General features: G+C 40.0%; 1 protein-coding gene across 1 annotated transcript in view; it reads right to left on the bottom strand.

The window, feature by feature from the left end:
* Window positions 1-7,802: 7,802 nt before the first annotated feature.
* The window catches only part of LOC138838773 (sodium/glucose cotransporter 1-like), a 38,288-nt gene continuing 25,533 nt past the window's right edge, over window positions 7,803-20,557 (bottom strand). The window contains exons 12-15 of the mRNA XM_070038099.1: window positions 17,208-17,376; window positions 14,069-14,284; window positions 10,846-10,948; window positions 7,803-8,500 (exon numbers count right to left, since the gene is read on the bottom strand). Of these exons, the coding sequence (XP_069894200.1) occupies window positions 8,169-8,500; window positions 10,846-10,948; window positions 14,069-14,284; window positions 17,208-17,376 (820 nt within the window). The 3' untranslated portion in view covers window positions 7,803-8,168. The remainder of the gene's footprint in view (window positions 8,501-10,845; window positions 10,949-14,068; window positions 14,285-17,207; window positions 17,377-20,557) is intronic.

Below are 20,557 nucleotides of genomic sequence, written 5' to 3'. Positions count from 1 at the left end.
AGGAACGTCCTCAGGCATACTGTAAAAAAACATCTGAAATTCTTCCTAGAAAGACTTGAATTCAGAAAAAAATGTTGTTAGATTCCCTTTGCTCAGAATCGCAAACCCAGGGGGTGTGCAAGAGTGCATTTGGCTAACCACAACTGTTTATTTTTGTTTTAAGGCCCTCAATTCTGAGTGTTCTGCTCACTCTGTTTGACATGCTGAGTAAGAAGAACCTACAGTCATTGCACTCTGTTCAAGATTTGAAAACACTGATTCAGGTTTCTTTTACCAGACATGTTTATATAAGCTCACTGAAAATATCAAGCCCTAAATACTGAACTTTTGTTGTTAGCCAAATTAAGTCTTGCACCAACCCTGGGTTTGAGATGCTGAGTCTTGGGAACCACATAGCATTTCACTGGCTTCAAGGGTCCTAGGAAAAATTCCAGTTTCATTTTCCTAATATGTTCCTGGTAAGTTCCGATGAATAGATGCTTCTAAATACTTCATGGTCAGCCAGGCACCGGTGGCTCACGACTATAATCCTAGCTATTCAGGAGGCTGAGATCTGAGGATCGTAGTTCAAAGCGAGCCCAGACAGGAAAGTCTGTGAGACTCTTACCTCCATTAAACCACTAGAAAACCAGAAGTTCTGTGGCTCAAGCGGTAGAGTGCTCACCTTGAGTTGAAGAGTGCAAGGACAGCACCCAAGCCCAGAGTTCAAGCCCCATGAACAAACAAACAAACAAACAAACAAATAAATAAATAAATAAATAAAAAATACTTCATGGTTGGTTCTAACCACTTGAATTTTGGCAAAGCAACTGAGTGTTAGGTGCTGAGCCATTTGAATCTAAGAGCTCTGCACTGATGGTAAGCATTCAGATGAGGCATTCAGGGATCTTTTATCCCATAGGACTATGGATGCTGAATGGGAATCTCTGCTTGTACATTCTAAAAGGATGATGGTGCCAGGTTATCTTTACTTCTACATCCTAAAAGGATGTTGGTGGTGGGTGAAGCTTTTACACAGTCACTCAATTTGGCCTGTTCAGTAAGAAAAACCTGTGGTCAATGCATTCATTTCAAGATTTGAAAACAAGGATTCAAGGTTCTTTGACCAGACATGTTTATGGAAGCTGACTGGAAATATCAGCCTCTACATACCAAATGATTGTTGTTAGCTGAATGAACTCTTGCATGCATGCTGGGTTTGAGGTTGTGAATAATGGGAACCTAACAGTATTTCACTGGCTTCAAGGATCTTAGGAAACTTTGATTTCTTTGTACCAGTATGCCTCTGCTAGCTGCCTATAAATATCTGTTTATAGATTCTTCATGGTTTCTCCTAACCACTTGAATTTGGGCAAAGCAATTCAGGTTGACATGCTGAGCAATTTGAATCTAATAGCTCTAGACTGGCTACAAGGCTTCAGACCACGCTTTCAGGTTTCCTTTTCCCCATATGACTATGAATGCTGACTGGAAACATCTGCTTCTAATTCCTAAAAGTTGGATGGTGACAGGTGGAGCTTTTACACAGTCACTAAGGTTGATGTGTTGAGTAAGAAGAACCTATGGTCATTGCACTGTGTCCAAGATTTGAGAACAAGGATTCAGGTTTCTTTGATCAGACATGGTTATGGAAGGTGACCAGAAAAACCAGCCTCTAACTACTGAACCATTGTTAGGTAAATGAACTCTTGCAAGCACAGTAATGTTGATTTTCTGAGCCATTCATTGGCTGCAAGGGTTGTGGGGAAAATTCTGGTTGCTTATCACAGTATACCCTGGCCAATTCCCCATAAATATATGCTTCTTAATACTTCCTGCTTGTTGCTACCTGTTGACTTTTGACAAAACAACTCAGTTTGAGGTACAGAGCAAATTGAACATAAGCTCTGCACTGGTTGTAAGCATTCAGAAGAGACATTCAGGTTTCCTTTATCCCAGAGGACTTTGGACACTGATTTGGAACATATGCTTCTAAATCCTAAATGTTTGATAGTGGTGGGGAAGTTTTTTTATAGTCACTCAGTTTGAACCTACGGTCACTGCACTCTGTTCAAGATTTGAGAACAAGGATTCGGATTTTTTTTGACTACACAGGTTTATGACAGCTGACTGAAAATATTAGCCTCTACATACTGAATGGTACATATATGCATGTACACTGGGTTTGACATTTTGAGCCACCAGAACCTTACAGCATTTCACTAGGTTCAAGGATCATAGGAAAAAATCCAGTTCCTTTGCACAGTATGCCCCTGGTTGCTCCATAGAAATATCTGCTTCTAAATACTTCATGGATTTGGCTATCTGCTTTAATTTTGGCAAAGCAACTGAGTTTGAGGTGATGCCTATAAGCATTCAGATGAAGTATGCATGTTTCCTTTACCCCCACAGGACTATGGACACTGATTTGGAACAGCTGTTTCTAAGTTCTAAATTTTGGATTGGCACAGGTGGAGCCTGAACACAGTCACTAAGTTTGGCAAGTTGAGTAAGAAGAACCTATGGTCACTGCACTGTGTTCAAGATTTGAAAACAAGGACTCAGATTACTTTGACCAGACATGTTTATGGAAGCTGACTGGAAATATCAGCCTTTAAATACTGAATAGTTGTTGTTAGCCAAATGAATTCTTGCACTTGATTTGAGGTTCAGAGCTATGGAACATAATAGCATTTCAGTGGCTTCAAGGGTTCCCAGAAGAATCTGGGATTCTTTGATCCAGTATGCCCATGGAGGTTCCCCTAAAAATGTTTGCTTCTAAATAATATGTGGTTCCTTCTGATACCCACTGGAATCTTTGCAAAGCAACAAAGTTTGGTATGCTGAACAATTTGAATCTGAGAGGTCTGGACTGGCTGCAAGGCTTCAGACCAAGCTTTGAGATTTTTCTTTACCACATAGGACTATGGATGTTGATTAGCAACATCTGCATCTAAATCCTAAAATGTAAATGATGGCCAGTGGAGCTTTCAGTCACTGTTTGACATGCTGAATAAATGAACCTTTGGTTCATTTGGTGTAAAGCTTTCAGAGCAAGGATTACAGTTTCTATGATGACATTTTTAGGGAAGCTGACTGGTAATATCAGACTCGAATTACTGAACAGTTGTTGTTAGCTGAATGAACTCTTGCACACATTGGGTTTGAGGTTCTGAACTATGGGAATCTAACAGCATTTCACTGGCTTCAAATATACTAGGAAGAATTCTGCTTCCTTTGATGCAGTATGCCTATGGGAGCTTCGTGGAAATATCTGCTTCTAAATACTACATGGTTGCTGCTACCTGCTTGAATTTTGTCAAAGCAACTCAGTTTGAGGTGCTGAACAATTCAAACCTAAGAGCTCTTGATTAGCTGCAAGGCTTCAGAACAGTCTTTCAGGTTTCCTTTATCCCAAAGGACTTTGGATGCTGATTTGGAACATCTGCTTCTAAATCCTGAAAGGTGGACGGTAGCCAGTGGAGCTTTTACACAGTCACTCACTCAGTCTGATATGCTGATTATGATGAACCTACAGTCATTTCACTGTGTTCAACATTTCAGAACAAGGATTTAGGTTTCTTTGACCAGATATGTTTATGGAAGCTGACTGGAATTATAAGCCTCTAATTACTAAATGGTCAATGTCAGTGGAATAAACTCTTGCAAGCACACTGGGTTTGAGTTTCTGAGGAATAGGAACCTAACAGCATTTCACAGGCTTCAAAAAATGGAGAAACAAAAATTTAAATTTAAAAAATGAAACACTTAAAAATTATTTAAGTTTAAAGAAATGATATTGAGAGAAGAAAAGGATAGGATGAAAGGAGGGAAGGAGGGGAGAGAAAGAAATGAAGCACGAAAAAATAACAAAAATTCTTAAAGTTGGAATACTTGAAAATTATATAGGTATAAAGAGATAATGCTACTATTAAAGAAGTTAAGCCTAAGAGGTTGTGAATTGAGTAATACATTTCTAGATTCAATATGGACACAATGGGGTTTAAGGTCTAATAATCAATGATGGGTATATATCTGGGGATGAGCAGAACAGCAATTAAGTCATGCAAAAAAGAAAGACAGAGAGAAAAAGAAAAAAGAAAAAAAAGAGAATAAAATGGACCCAAAGGTCAAAAGAGATTTTTTAAAAGCACACACACACACACACACACACACACACACACACACACACACACACACACACACACACACACACACACACACACACACACCTAAAAATTATGAGAGGAAAAAATAGAAAACAAGTTAAAAAAAATAAAAATTAAAAATGGGATTGAATGAAGTTGCAGAGCTTCTGCATGGCAAAGGACATAGCTAGCAAGATCAATAGAAAGCCCATGGATTGGGAGAAGATCTTCACCAGCCATACAACGGACAAGGGTCACATATCTAAAATATACCTGGAACTCAAAAAATTAAATCACCCAACAACAAATCCTCAAAGAAACAACTGCCCAATAAATAAGTGGGCTAAAGACTTAAAGAGAAACTTCTCTAAAGAGGAAATAAGAATGGCCAATAGACACATGAAGAAATGCTTAACCTCTCTAGCTATAAAAGAAATGCAAATCAAAACAACATTGAGATACCATCTCACCCCAGTTAGAATGGCTATAATCAAGAACTCTAATAACAACAGATGCTGGAGGGGATGTGGCCAGAAGGGAACTCTACTGCATTGTTGGTGGGAGTGTAAACTTGTTCAACCACTTTGGAAAGTAGTATGGAGGTTCCTCCAAAGACTCCACATATAGCTCCCATATGATCCAGCAATCCCATTTTTGGGTATTTACCCAAATGATCACTAACAAGATCATACTAAAGCTACCAGCACAACTATGTTTATTGCAGCATTATTTACCATAGCTAAGATATGGAACCAACCCAGATGCCCCTCAGTAGATGAATGGATCAAGAAAATGTGGTATATATACACAATGGAATTTTATGCCTCCATCAGAAAGAATGACATTGCCCCATTTGTTAGGAAATGGAAAGACTTGGAAAAAATTGTATTAAGTGAAGGAAGCCAGGCCCAAGGAAACATAGGTCCCATGGTTTCCCTTATTTGCAATAACTAATATATATCTGAGACAAGCAGAAAAGGTCAGACAAGATGATGTTAGGCAAAAGGAAACCCAAGATAAGGACACAAGTGGGTTTTTCTTTCTTGCTAGTGTTTCTAATGTATTTATAGGGTGATTTTTTGTTGCTTTGTATGTTCCTCCCCCATGGTATAACCCCTTTTTTCACTGTATTTGATATTGGTATAATTTGTGGAGGGGAAGGGAAAAAACAAATTATTTAAATAGGGATATAGGTGGACCCATTACAACAATGAGATGTACAAGATGCTATGTCATGAACTTTACAACTTTGGCAGGCAGGGAAGGGGGGAAGTATAGTCATGGATATGGGAGGGCAGGGATGGTAGGGGAAAAACAAAGGAGGAAGCAACAATGTTTGATAAGAAATGTACTCATTACCTTGCTCATGTAATTGTAACCCCTCTGTACAGTATTTTCACAATAAAAAACTCATTTAAAAAAAGGATTACAGAATAAAGATTCAGGTTTCTTTCACCAGAAATATTTATGGAAGTTGATTGGAAATATCAGCCTCAAATTATTGAATGGTTTTTATTAGCCAAATGAACTCTTGCATGCACACTGAAAACTTGAACATAGTGCAATGACCATAGTTTCATCTTACTCTGAACTTTAAACTGAATGATTGTATAAAAGCTTCACCGGCCACCATCCACTTTTTAGGATTTGTAAACTGATGTTCCTAGTCAGGGAACATAGTCCTATGTTGTAAAGGAAATCTGAAAGCTGGGTGTGAAACCTTGCAGCCAGTCCAGAGCTCTTAGGTTCAAATTGTTCAGCACCTCACACTGAGTGGCTTCATCATAATTCAAGCTGTTAATAATAAACGTATCTTATTTAGAAGCAGATATTTCTAAGGAACTTTCCTTGGAATACTGGTTAATAGAAACCAGAATTCTTCCTTGTAGCTTGTGAAATGCTGTTAGGTTCTCATGGCTCAGAATCTCATACCCAGTGTCACATGCAGTGAGAGTTTGTCAGCAGAGTTGATAGGCTAGCTCTCATGGGATAGAGAGTATCAACCTGTCTTTTTGTAAGGGGGTAATTATATATAGCCAGGAAAGTTGAAGGCATGAGTGAGAGGCTGAAAACAGGAAGTCTCTTGTGACCAGAGCTGGACACTAGAGATATCACATAGCCAGGGCAGGACATCCTGTATGTGGCACATAGCTAGGGTAGGACATCTTGCGTGGCCAGGCCAGTACATGCTGATTGTGGCAGCAGCATTTTGATGATGCAACCAGTATCTAGAGGTACATGCAGTTTAGGTGGGAATGGGCAATGGTGGCCTGGCCTGGCCTGTAGAGGACCTAAAATGGCAGCTGTAAAACCAAAATGAGGGTGGATATGCTAACAGCAACCTCTTTGTACATCACATTTATAATTATAAATTAAAGTAAATGCATGCAGCCTTCATTCATGTACTCAACCCAGTGGTTTTACCCTAACTTGCCCTCAAAATGTCCCCTTCTCTTTGCTTCTCCCCAGTCTTCTGAGGGATATTTCTGGCTTCCTTACATCTTCCCAGAAGTATCCATCAAGTTTGATATTATCATCTTTGAACCCAATCTCCCAGGCACTTTGGATTCCAAAAAATATAAAGGTGTGGGTCAAGCTTCAGATTCTCCAGCTTACAGTGCACTGCCACACATCTATGTACCCTCACTTTCAAACATGCCTTGCACTCTGGTCTCAAGTCTTCTTGCACATTATCCCTTCTTAGTCTTGCTCACTGACTTCCTCCTTCCTGGACTAGGTATCTAGGTGGAATGCCCTGAAGTGTATTGATTCAGTACACTCACTATGTAAGGGTAAGCCTGTGGACTTCTGCCTAGCTCCTGGATTGCTTATTTCCTTTGCTTAGCCTTATTCTCTCTGAAACATGGTTAAATACAGTTGTTCCACAAGGTGGTTCTGTGACTTGAATGTGATACAGTCCTTAATTTGGACATGAAGATAGCAGGCCACATGGAATACAGGCAGTTGCCACTATTATCAAGTGTCAGATTTTCTCCACTGACTGCTCTGAGAGCACTTCCCATCTGTTCTATTTATGGCTACCTCCTTGAATCACAACACAGTGAGACAGAACTATTAGCTAAATGACTGAAGAAGGGATGAAGGACTGCTGCTTGTGTATGCCTACAGTATGTGATTTTCATGATACTTAGCCTCCTCCAAATCATAACAAGGCATTTGAAACATTTCTAAAATAATTCATTTAGTTTGGTCCAAGAAGAAGGAAGAAAAGTGATAGTTTAGAAACACAGCCCAGGAGTTGCCTGTATCTGTTATCAAAAGGGAATCTAATCGATTGGTCCTACCCCCATTATCTGCAGTGAGACTGGGAGAGTGACTAGAAACAGCTTACATGGAGGGCAAAATTTCCTTACTGCTGCAGTCTAGGGCATTGCAGCAGAAGCAAAATCATGGTAAGTTGTGGGGAGGCCAATTCTGTTAAAGAATAATCTGCCTTGTTCACACACTGGTACAGGCAGAAGCCAAAGCTTCCATCTGAGATACAGCTGGTTCTCAATACCTGTGTGCTCATTAGCACTGGGCATACAACCTGTGGATGACAGCCCCCAACCAGAGGTAGGGCAGAGTTAAAAAATCATGACATTTTTGATGACAGGGCCTTACATTTAATGATACAAGAGAACAAAGCAACATAGGGTAGATATAGGAAAGAAATTGTAACAGTGAAATAAACACAAGAAAAATTCTAAATATATTTAGAGATTTAAAAAAACAAATTAAATTTAATGTAACAAGCAGTGCTGTGCAGTAGGGCCATTTGGACAAAATGACTTTTAGAGAGGACCATATACTGTCATGTACATATCTCTGAAATCATGAATAGATTTCTTTCTGTCCTCCAGTCAACACTGATATTCTGTAGCTGGTGATAGTATGTGATGCATGACACTAAGGTAGTATTTTCATTAATGTCATTCTTGGATTTCCCAAGAGGAAACACTCACACCCTTCATACTGAGGGAGTTTGGAAAGGCAGCAGCCCTACCTGACCCCAGGTACCCACTATCAGCCTGAGCTGCTTCAGGCATAGTAAATGTGGCCCATAACCACAAGCAGAACCAAAATGATCCCAATGACATTGACTGTTCTCTTCCAGCAGGGCTTCTCCAACACATTACTGTATTCTGTATCTTTTTGCTTCTTCTCAGTCAACTCCATTTTCCCATCTGTCTCTCCCAAGTCCAGGGCCTGTGCATCTCCTAATATCTCACTGCATTCTATTTCCTCCTTGCTTGCCTCCATATTCCCCTCAGAGGAATTTATAGGGGTTAACTTAGAGTCAGGCCATGGCTCTAGTCCACAGAACAGGTCCCACGTATTCCAGAGGCATGTCTGAGAATCCTTCAATAAATCTGAAAAAGAAAAAGAAGACAAGAATATGTCAGGAGACACATATGCCTGAAAGGGAGAGGAGGATCTGATGGGGGTTCTGACTCATCAGTAAGCCCAGATGAAGTCTGATAGACTTATTCCAAATAGGAAAGAACATCTTCAATCTGGTCATGGAATACCTACAATCATCATCAGAGACATAAATGAAGCAGAAGGTAGGATGAGTGATTCAGGGAGCACTATAGAGTGGAGTAGCTTTGCTGATGTTTCAGTTCTGCCCAGATCCTCTGACAGAGCAGATCAGGTGAGTGACTTGGAAGCCTCCTGTTGTACTGTAGAAATGCTCTTCCTGTCTGTATCTGTCTAGGGAAGGAAATGTTCCTCCTCATAGCAAATCTCCCCACTTATCATTACTTCAGGAAGAGAGAGGAAGGACCATGATTCCTGTAGGCAGATGCTCTCTGGCAGCTTCTCAGGGAGTGTTTCCTCCAGACAGCACCAGTCTTTGTCAGTCTGGTAGGGCATCTGCATATTGGTCTACAGATACTTCCTGTCAAGAGGTTACAGAATGTTGCCATTCATTTCTCTAGCACAAAGAGTGGGAATGCCTAATCATTGGTTGGGATGTTACTTCACTATGTGTGTTGCCAACACTAGTTTGTCCAATGGGCCTACACAGGCTCATGTCAACATTGTGGTCAGTTTTCAAACATCAGCCTGGGCCCAGACATTGCCTGCAATGTGATTTTAAAGCTACTAGGCCATTTAAGTCAGGTATCCTCTTTATCCTTCCATTGGAGAGCTTCTAAGCAACTGTTTCCAGGACTCCTATCCTAGTGGTTAAGTATGAGGAGCCATCTATGATTTTGCAATATATCAGAGGAGCTACAAACAGTCACACAAGTCTTTTATGGGGCTAAGAAATCCTGACCACTAACCATGTTCTGGCTTCTGCTCACAAATTCCCATGTTGTCTTACTTCCATGAAGCTTCTAAGACCTTGGGGCTTCCAGAAGAGTTGTTAGAGCCAGTAGAGAAAGGACAAAAGTATCACTCTCAACAACCAAGGTTGTGTAATGGGCAGCTGGCTGGCCCAGAAGTTAGAGCCCATACTTTCACATAGGATGGTGTTTGAATCCAAACTATACCATGACTAATTAACTATTAGTGTTTTGTGTCCCCAGTTCTAGAATGGGGCTAGCAATTGTACTGCCACATTTGAGTATAATGTTGGCAGTATCTGGCATACTCTGGGCATGCACAGGTAATGCAGTTTATAACCCCCTAAAGAAGATGCAACAGCAGATGAATCAGAGGGAACTTGAAGTTCTATGGCCTCCAGGAGCACAGACATAATAGGTTGTTCTCTGCCACATAGAAGTGTATATGCTATCCTGACCATCTCCTGTAGGTTTCAGAAGGAGGCCTTAGTTATATCTGGCCTCTGGAATTCTCTGGCAACAGTATAGAGGAGAATCCCAGGACTTTTCCTTCTCCCTAGCTAGGCTCTTTCCCCCTCTCCTTCTGTCCTCCAGGATCACAGCTTCTTTAGTATTTTCTGCCCTAGAACCAAGAGTGGTCTCATTACATCCTAAAGGATATAATGCATGAAGCTCATTTAAGAGCCTTTCCCCTAAATACTCATCTTCTGACCCTGTGTGCTGAAGTTCCTTCTCTGATCATTCAGGGGCTTAGAGGACTCAGTGCTTCAGCCTTCTCTCAGAACATTCCATTTTTACTTGGGCTCGCTGAAACTGGGCTCTTAGGTGGGCTTCTGTCTCATTCCTTGCCATCGAGCCTTTGCAGGAGGAGGCTATTTCTTGTTCCTTTCTAGAGTGCCTCTGATTTTCAATCCCTGCCCTATGGCCTACTCCATTCCTGGTACTGCACCACCAGATCCCCTGCTGGAGACAGAACATAGTTTCTGTGTGGTAAAATATAATGGTCAGTTCTCAGACTAAACTTTCTTCACTAATCAGTATTTGCTTCAGGTGGATCATCCCGAACACTGAAATATTTCTAGGACACCAGGAACTTTTGACGCCCCACAAGGTCACCCCACAGGGTTATCATCATCCACTGCTTTTATCTCATCCCTTCTCCACTTCCTTCCCCCTCCAGAATCACTCTGTCTCTACTCCCATCCCTCCTCTATTCCAGCCTCCTGTCTATGGGTGTGTGTGATTTCACAATCTCCACCTAGGCAAACCAGGAGGGATTCAGAAAAAAAGAAAGATGGGATTCTTCTTCCAATGATATGTCTTAAGGTGAGGGTAGTGGGATACAGGTCTATAGGGCAGTTACTCAGGCTACTGAGCCAACTGCAGAGGATACCTTCCCAGGGCTGTGGGATTTTCCTTCTCACCTTGATGGACTAGATTACTGGGGAGTCTCTTCCACCTTATCCCTGAGTCCAGAGCTACCCTCTTCTCTCTGCTATTGCGTAAACTCCAACAAAGCCGGTGAAGCTGAAAAGGGTGGGATGGAGAAAGCAGAGCTGTGTTACCACAGGATCCTGTCATGTAGTCATATAATACCACAGGCTGCAGCTTGGACCAGGGTTTCAATGGATTGAAAAGAGACCTGGCCTCTGGCCTTATAGGAAAACATCATGGGAGAGAAAACAGGCATGATGGTGGGCATGTGCATGCCCATTGGTTTTAGGGGAAATCTACAAACTGTTGTGATGTCACTTTCTCAAAATGTTGTTGGCCTCCATGGGAGAGGAATAATAGGACAAATGAGTGCAACTCAAGAGTAAATTTGGCCTTCCATAAGAAAAACAGCCTCAGTGGAGCCTCTCACATGTCAATCAGCAAATGGCTGGCATTAGTCTCAATAGTGGGAGCCCCCAGCAGGCTTTGCAAGTCCCCAAAATAACAGCAGGATGGTATGGAAGCTCATTGGGTCAGACTCTCAGCACACAGCTGTGGAAATGGGAACTGCAGAACAAGTTTCATCCAGAACTAACTCCTGACTTTCCTTGCTAAAAGCATCTAGCTCCCATATTCATTCATATATATATATATATATATATATATATATCCATATATATATATATATGTTTTATTTTCCCTTTTTCAGTTTACTTATTCATTTTGAGAACTACCTGATTTACTGTGTTGATCTGTAGTGATTATATTTTGCAGTGGAAAAAAAGGTTAAGAAATCATTTTATGTCAAGGGCAGTTTTCTTCCTATTTCCCATGATTTCATAAAACTACATTATTTGAGAAGCTGCTCAAATTGCATATTCAGTTTTGCTCTTGATAAATTATAGCACTAATGTTTGTATACAGAGAAAGTAGCTATTATGTTAGTAATATCTTTAATAACATAAACCCCACCCTCAAATTAGTCAGTAATCCTATAGAAAGCTACTTGTTGTCAAATGTTTAATCACAAAAATAGAATGTAAATGTGTCACTGAGCACAACTTTCTAGTATATAAAGACTCTGATATTGCATTATTTATTTCGCTGTGCTGCTGTTAAGATGTGCTTATCAAGGGACATGGTTAATTAAAGGAAGATAAAACTGGAAGTTACCATAAACCTTACTAAAACATAAGAATTCAAAGTTCATCTGTTTCTTTCATAATTGGGATCTTCTCATATGTACATAGTGCTAACACAATGACCTTTGCTGCTTTCTATAAAAACAGGGTAACTAAAACAAAGCCACTTTTCATCCTTGAAAGTGCATCTGGGTTTATGACAGTAATTGTGTTTACATTTTATGGTGCCTGGTTTTGACAAAATATTATCTCCTTATATCAAACAGATGAATCCATAAAAAGAGAAAAATCTTGTGGCTCCTTTTATTAAGAGGGTCCAGAAGCCTACTCCCTTCAAAATTGGAGAAGTCATTCATGATCCCAGTTATACACTCAACAGTAGTATGGGGAACCCTGTTGTCTGGATGAGCTGAACATGGAAGACCAGAGCTGCTCTCGTGGAAGAAACACTCCATAAACACCAGGAAGGGTTGTACCAAGCCTTGGAACAGAGCTCAGCTGCTCAATTTCAACAGGGAGTTTTCAGATGCCACAAAGGGTGCTCCCCCTTCCTTGCCTGCCATAAAACCCAAGTGGAAACTTTGAGGAGTAGCAAAATACAGCCAATTGTTGCTTTATGGGAGAGACTAAAATAACAGAGAGGTTAGAGTAGCAAAATCACAATGAAGTAAACAATTCTACCATATCCAAGCCTATCCTGGAATATGCATTGAATCTATTACACTACCTTCCATGCAGGTACAGGTAAATTCCTGCCCACATGGATTTTTGTTAACAAATAGCAGATGTATATGGGCCTAACTGGTGGGGACCTTCTCAGCTTGCTTCACTCTAAGATTCAGCCTTACCTCTGTGTTGAGATTACAATTCTGTTGTATTGATTACAATCATTTGGCTTATTGATTAGGTCTTTCCTGATGATGTTATATGTGAATATTTGCCTTTCCAAGAAAATCATCAGCCTCCTATGGACAAGGGATGTTGGGTTCTGAAAGGGCAAGGAGTCCAGTGCTGTTCAGAATCTGTGGGCTTCTGTGGATGAACAACTTGGAAGCAGAAAGCTCCCACATCCTCTGGTTGTGGTGACCTGAGGTGGTAAGTTGGGAGGGCTCAAGCCTATGACTCAAATTTTTTTTACTGTAGACTTTTTTGTAGTTTATTTTTTTGACTCAGGGGGAGCTATGGAGCCATGGATATCCTTAAACTTACAATACTTCTGCCTCTATCTCCAATGTCTCAGCTTTAGAAAATAGAATACTACTTTTTTTCAGACTCTGAGCAAAGTTGCAAGAAATGTATTTGGTCTTACATCCTCATTCTTTCTGAGTTCCTCTCTATACACCAGAACTCTGGATTATTCCATGATATACAAGACTCTCCTCCTGCATCTATGTGGCTAGGCCAATTCCCTGTCTTGCCAAGGGGTCAAAAGCTGACATGATGGAGCCAGCATGAGCATTGATGTCTGGTTAAGGCCCCAGATCTGTCACTAGTTTTATTATTGAGATAGTTGCTTAGCTTTTGTGAATTTAAAGCTTTTTAATAAATTTCTAAAATAGGTGACCGACTCATGTTTTCTAAGCTATATGAAATGGCTTGAGACAAGAAGGCTGTAAAGTATCATTTGCAACCTGTTAGGGCTGCCAGAGGTCTTATTCCCTTTTCATTCTGGGGGACATCTTGGACTGACTGGTGCTGAAATCATTAAACAACATTTTCAAGCAAAGTCTGCAGTTTCTAATTCAACTTCTCAATCTAAATGAATATCTAATGGGTGTATCATTGAGCAGCTATAATAATAATAATAATAATAATAATAATAATAATAATAATAATAATAATAATACTGTGCTGTGGATGGAACCTAGGGTGTCCATGTGCTAGGAAGGTGCTCCATACTAAACTATGACCTGAGGGTCTTTCTTGTTACCCAATTATAACCCAAGCAAATCTCAGACTTCTTCCCAATTGCAAAAGGAAAGCAGGTATCCATCTTGGTTTCTTCATCTTGCTGTTGCTGTTCCATGAGACTTTGAGATTGATCATGGAACATCCTAATAGCAGCACTTACGTGTTTATCTGGAATTGGGTCTGTGATTAAGGAGATGATTAGCATGCTGAGAACGCTAATTAGGAAGAGGATTGTGCTAAAATAGAGGTAGTGCAGGCCACAGATGAATGCAGGGCATTCGTTCTCTCCATTGCATGTCCAGGATCCGTAGGCAAACATAGCCAGCAGTCGAAAGAAGCCGATCATCATCCCCAAAATCAGGCCCCAGAAGGCACCCTGCCAAAGAAAGACACCTGGGAAGAATCTGGGTAAAGAGACAAGCCAGCGCCATCCCCGTTTTCCTATCAATCCAGTTTCTAAGGCTAAATTAGGTACAATGAGGTGACGCCTTGCAGAAGAGAGCATGAACAAGAGAGGGAATATGCCAGGCCACAGATAACTGATTCTCCCCCTTAGTTATGTCAGGTAATTTGAGAAATGTTGAAATGTTTTGAAGTGAGTTCATAAATGGCCTTCTTAGAGTAAATGTATCCAAAAAATACCTTTGTCTTCCCCATTTTCCTAAGTGGAATCTCCATTTTGGGATTGCTTAGGTCAAAATCCCAGGAGTCATCTCTTGACTCCTTTATTTCTTTCCTGCTTTACCACTATCAAAAGCCAAACAACCTTACAGCGTGATGGCTTTGCTTGGCTCTGCTACTCTCTCTTTTGTCATTCCATTCAAGCCATCATGACCTTCCTGAATCTCAATCCTGTTCACTTTGAACTTCCCATTCTTTCTTCTCAGATCTCTTAATTCTTATATCTTGCTATTCCTGGCTTGATCTTCAATTTTCAGATTAAAAATCTTCCTTAAGAGAAGTCTTCTAATACTACGCTAGATAATGTCCTTGTTTACTTCACCCCAGTAGCCTTCTCTGCCATCTCAAAGATCAATTGTAATCTTACAAATATCACATTACTATCAGAAGTCTTAATCTGCTCATTGTGTCATCTTTCCACTCCAAACATACCATCCACTCCATTAGACAAAAAAAAAAATCGATCTTGGTTTGAGACCTGGTTTGAGAAGCTGACTCAGGAGGGAACTGATATCAGTAGAAAGAAAACAGATATGGAATATGGGCAAGCATCATGGATAAACCAAAAGCTAGGCAGAGGATCCATAGAAATCAATTTCTAAAGAATATATGCAGATATAGTGAAAGCGGGGGTTACACTGTGGGGGAGGGACATACAAAGCAACAAAGAAATAATCTTATAAATGCGTTAGAAACACATGCATGAAAGAAACGAAAACATTAAAATACATATTTAAGGGTTCATTTTCCTAACATCACATTATCTGACCTTTTCCGCTTGACTCATACCTATACTAGATATTGCAAATAAGGGAAACCATGGGACCTATGCTTCTTTGGGCCTGGCTTACTTCACTTAATATAATTTTTTCCAAATCTTTCCATTTCCTAACAAATGGGGAAATGTCATTCTTTCTGATGGAGGCATAGAATTCCATTGTGTATATATACCACATTTTCTTGATCCATTCATCTACTGAGGGGCATCTGGATTGGTTCCATATCTTAGCTATGGTAAATAATGCTGCAATAAACATAGTTGTGCTGGTAGCTTTAGTGTGGTCTTGTTTGTAAACATTTGGGTAAATGCCCAAAAGTGGGATTGCTGGATCATAGGGGAGATCTATGTGAAGTCTTTTGAGGAACCTCCATACTGCTTTCCAAAGTGGTTGAACAGTATAACATGTGGAGGAGATGGGGACAAACAAGTCGTTTAAGGATTCAGGTGGACCTGTTGCAACAATGAGAAGTACAAAATGTCATGTCAAAACCAGCTTTACAATGTCTGTGTGTGGGGGGGGATGGGGGTATAATTGGGTGGGGGGAGGGGGGTAAAATTGGGTGGGGGGAGGGTGGAGGCGGGGAAGGGAAGTGAAGGGTAAACAAAGGAGGAGGCTGCAATGCTTGGTAAGAAATGTATGCATTATCCTGCCCATGTAATTGTAGCCCCTCTGTACAGTATGTTCTCAAATAAAATAAAATACAATTAAAAAAAAAAAAAGAATATATGCAGAAACCAGATGAATATGTCATTCAAAACAGGGTGGCAAAGGAGATATGGTAAAGAACTTTAGACTGAAGAGTATGTATACTATTTTTTCAATGCTGGCTAAGGAGTAGCAGGTGGGCCATATGTCCTTCTTGCCTATGCTCTTCCTAGGAGAGCAAAGAGAAGCAGCTCTGTGGCCTGGATTACTCTCCCTCAAATTCTTATGGCTAGATTGAATCAAGTAATCTTGGTGAAACAGGGAGCACTGACAGGCTTTCTAGAGGACTAAACACCTGAGATGAGCCTGGATATTCTTGACAAAGCTAACAGTCAATATAAATGAAAGGAGGCAGACAAGGCAAGTTCAGAAATCAACACCACACATTATTTTCAGTTGCTGGCAGCTATAGGCTATGTGTAGGAGAACCTAGGAAGTGGAATTTGCCAAGTCACAGTGCACTTTATGTGCTGTCCTTGGGAACTTATGAAAGACCTAACTACTCAGAACTGTCTGGGGAAACCAGAAGGTTTAATATATGATTGAAAAAAAATTGTAATGACACAAAAAGTTAAAAATGAACAATAAAAAGAGAAAAATTGGGGGTAAAATGTGCCTTCAGTTATACTGATACAATAATTAAACAGTTGAGATCTTTAATTGGTCTTAAGTGTGGCTGAAAGGCATGGTTTGTTACCTCTGCAATGCAGAGGGGGTGAAAGAGGACTTACCACTTTAATTCCCCCATGAATGTGAAATTCCTAAGGACCACATGTACAGAGGCAAAAGAGGCATACTTTCTGTAGCCAAATATGGTGGACAGAGAATCACTCAGTTTTGTATCATTACCTCTACAATCTTATGTAGTTTGTCTTGGTTATCATTACATTACCAAGGAAAGAAAACAAACGAGAGATCTCCATCTACCTTCATACATAAGAGTGAGCTTGAGCTAAATCTGGCCAGGACAATATAATTTGTCAGAAGGCAAATGATGGCATGGAGCAAACCCCTGAAATACAGGAGATCTCTGAGAGCAACTCTTGTAAAGAGCTTGTGTAAAGATAACAACTCATATCATTCAGTGCCAACACCTACATACTCTTGAACTCTTACAAAACACTGACCCACCTGCTCATTGACCCTCTTGCAAAGTACAGCAAGCAGAAAAAGTGCAGTTACAGGTGGTACCAGGTAACTTCTAGTTACTTGCATGTGTTCAAACAGAGTTTCACTGTGGGATGTTTCCATAACAGGAATCCAGACAATAGTGATAGCAAGCAAGATTATAACAAAAAACCTGTAAGTTAAGCAACAGTCAGTGCCAGTTTGATGAAATTTTCCTGCCAAGAAATTATCTATACACCATAAACTACTAATTTAATTGCTTATGGTTTATTTACTTATTTATTTGATCACCATTTGTTACACTGCTGGAGATAGAATCAAGGGCCTCAGGAATGTTAGCTAGTGTTCTACCACTGAGTTACATGCCCAGCCTAGTCCTTAGTTTAAACTAAAAAAATGTGCTCATTCATAAAATGAACCATAAAACATATTCAGTATTTTTGTTCAACGTCTGTGAACAAAAATACTGAATGTTTGTTTACCTGTTACTGGACAATGAATATATTTTCATAAAACATGAAGGGTAGGATTAACCAAATTTGGATGGGCAGTAAACCAAAAAGTATATAACAAATGGCAAATATTAATGTCTTGAGAATGAACAGATATATTTCTAAATATTTCCAATAGATCAAAATGGTCCACACCTTTAAAGATTCCTATAAGTTAAGTTCAGAGGTTTATTTATGTAACATGGGCAAGTAGATTTACCCCAATATTTCTGGATGTTTCAACATTAAAAAACATAGCTATGTATGGTGGCTCAGGCCTGTAATTCTAACTACATAAGAGAATGAGACCTGAACCTTTAGGTTCAAAGATAGCCCATGTGGAAAAGTCTGTAAAATTCTTACCTCCAACTACCACCAAAAACTAAGTGTATCTGTGGCTCAAGTGGAAGTATATAGCCTTGATGGAAAAAGTTATAGAACAGTACCCAGGACTGAGCTCTAGCCCCAGCACCAGAATAAAAATTTAAGTAATCAGAACACACAGAATTAAAAAGACTTTGCAGAGGGGGAGGCCAGAGACATCCTAAATGATGGAAGAAAGCATTAAACAAAATCAAAACCTAGACAGGTGCCTGTGGCTCACACCTGTAATCCTAGCTACTCAGGAGGGTGAGATCTGAGGATTGTGGTTCAAAGCCATTCCTGGCAGAAAAAAAAGAGGAGGAAAAAAAGAAAGAAAAATAGGAGAAGAAATGAGGAGAGTAAGGAGGAAGGAGATAAGAAATTTAAAAGAAGAAAATATTAAAGGCAAATTCAAACACCTGCCTAGATAAAACAGGTAGGATATTCACCTTGACATGAGGTACAGGTAGTGTTTGAGACACTATGTGGGACATGCTGAAGGTGTGTGGTTGGATATGACCTATACTAGCCAGAATAAAATTCTATAGAGCAACCCCATTAAAGACAGATACACTTGGATTGGAAGGATTAACATTGTGAAAATGGCAATACTGCCTAGATATATCTACAAATTCAATGTAATACCCATCAAAATCACAACAACGTTCTTCACTGATATAGAAGAAGCAATTCAAAAATTCATATACAATAATAAAGGCCCCAAATAGCAAAAACAATCCTTAGCAGAAAAAAGAGTGATGGAGGAATATCAATACCAAACTTCAGAGTCTATTACAAAGCCATAGTAATAAAAACAGCTTGGGGGGGGAGCAAGGAGGGTTGGGGGGGGCAGCGGGAGGATGGGAAGGGATGGGAAGGGGAAACAAAGGAGGAGGCTACAATGCTTGATAAGAAATGTACTCATTATCTTGCCCATGTAATTGTAACCCCTCTGTACAGTATTTTCACAATAAAAAAAGAAAGAAAAATAAATAAATAAAAACAGCTTGGTACTGGCACAAGAATAGGCCTGAGGACCAGTGAAATAGAATAGAAGACCCAGAAATGAACCCATAGATCTACAGCCACCTAATCTTTAATAAGGGAGCCAAAAACACAGGAGAGAAGGAAGACAACCTCTTCAACAAATGGTGCTGACAGAAATGGCTATGCACATGTAAAAAATTGAAGTTAAATCCTTATATATCACCCCGCACCAGAATCAATTCCAAATGGATCAAAGACCTCAAAGTAAGACCAGATACCCTGGAATATTACAGAAAGGGATGGGGGAAGCCAAGGGCTCCTTGGCACAGGTTGAAACTTCCTAAAGATCCAGAATAACAACAAATCAAAGAAAGGCTGGATAAATGGGATTGTATCAAACTGAAGAGTTTCTGCATGGCAAAGGACATAGCTAGTAAGATAAATAGAAATCCTATAAAATGGGAGATCTTTACTATCTATGCACCAGATGAGGGCCTCATATCTAAAATATACTTAAGAGCTCAAAAAAAATTAACCCCCAATAAAGAACAAATCCTCAAAGAAACAACAATTAATAAACAGGATAAAGACTTAAAGAGAGACTTCTCCAAAGGCAAAATAAGAATAGCCAATAGGCTGGGCACCAGTGGCTTACTCCTGTAATCCTAGCTTCTCAGGAGGCTGAGACCTGAGGATTGTGGTTCAAAGCCAGCCTGGGGCAGGATTGTCCATGAAGACTCTTATCTCCAATAAACCACCAGAGAACCAGAAGTAGCCCTGTGGCTCAAGTGGTAGTGCACTCGCCTTGAGCTAAAGAACTCAGGGACAGCACTCAGGCCCATAGTTCAAGCCCTATGACTGACCAAAAAAGAAGAAGAAGAAGAAGAAAAGAATAACCAATAGACACATGAAGAGATGTTTGACATCTCTGGTCATAAAAGAAATGCAAATCAAAACAACATTGAGATTCTACCTCACTCTAGTTAGAATGGTCATTATCAAGAAAAATTAACAATAATAGTAGCTGGTGGGGATATGGCCAAAAAGGAATGCTACTACACTGTTTTTGGGTATGTAAACTGGTTCAACCACTCTGGAAAGCAGTATGGAGGCTTCTTAAAAGGCTAAACATAGAGCTTCCCTATGACCCAGCAATTCTACTCCTGGGCATTTACTCAAATGAACACAAACCAGCCCACACTAAAGCTACCAGCACAGCGATGTTTACTGTAGCATTGTTTATGATAGCTAAGGTAAACAACTCAGATGCCCCTCAATTGACAAGTGGATCAAGAAAATGTGATGTGATGTGTGTGTGTGTGTGTGTGTGTGTGTGTGTGTGTGTGTGTGTGTGTGTGTGTGTGTGTGTGTGTGTGTGTGTAAAATGGAATTCTGTTTCCATCAGAAAGAATGGCATTGCCCATTCATAAGGAAATGGAAAGACTTGGAAAAATTATATTAAGAGAAGTAAACCAGACACAAAGAAACATGGGCTGCATGGTTTCCTTCATT

The sequence above is a fragment of the Dipodomys merriami genome, unplaced genomic scaffold (assembly GCF_024711535.1).
Source record: "Dipodomys merriami isolate MVZ:Mamm:240054 unplaced genomic scaffold, mDipMer1.0.p SCAF_29, whole genome shotgun sequence".
Lineage (NCBI taxonomy): Eukaryota > Metazoa > Chordata > Mammalia > Rodentia > Heteromyidae > Dipodomys > Dipodomys merriami.
Note: the sequence above shows the minus strand (reverse complement) of the source record. Positions and strands in the feature narration are given on the sequence as shown.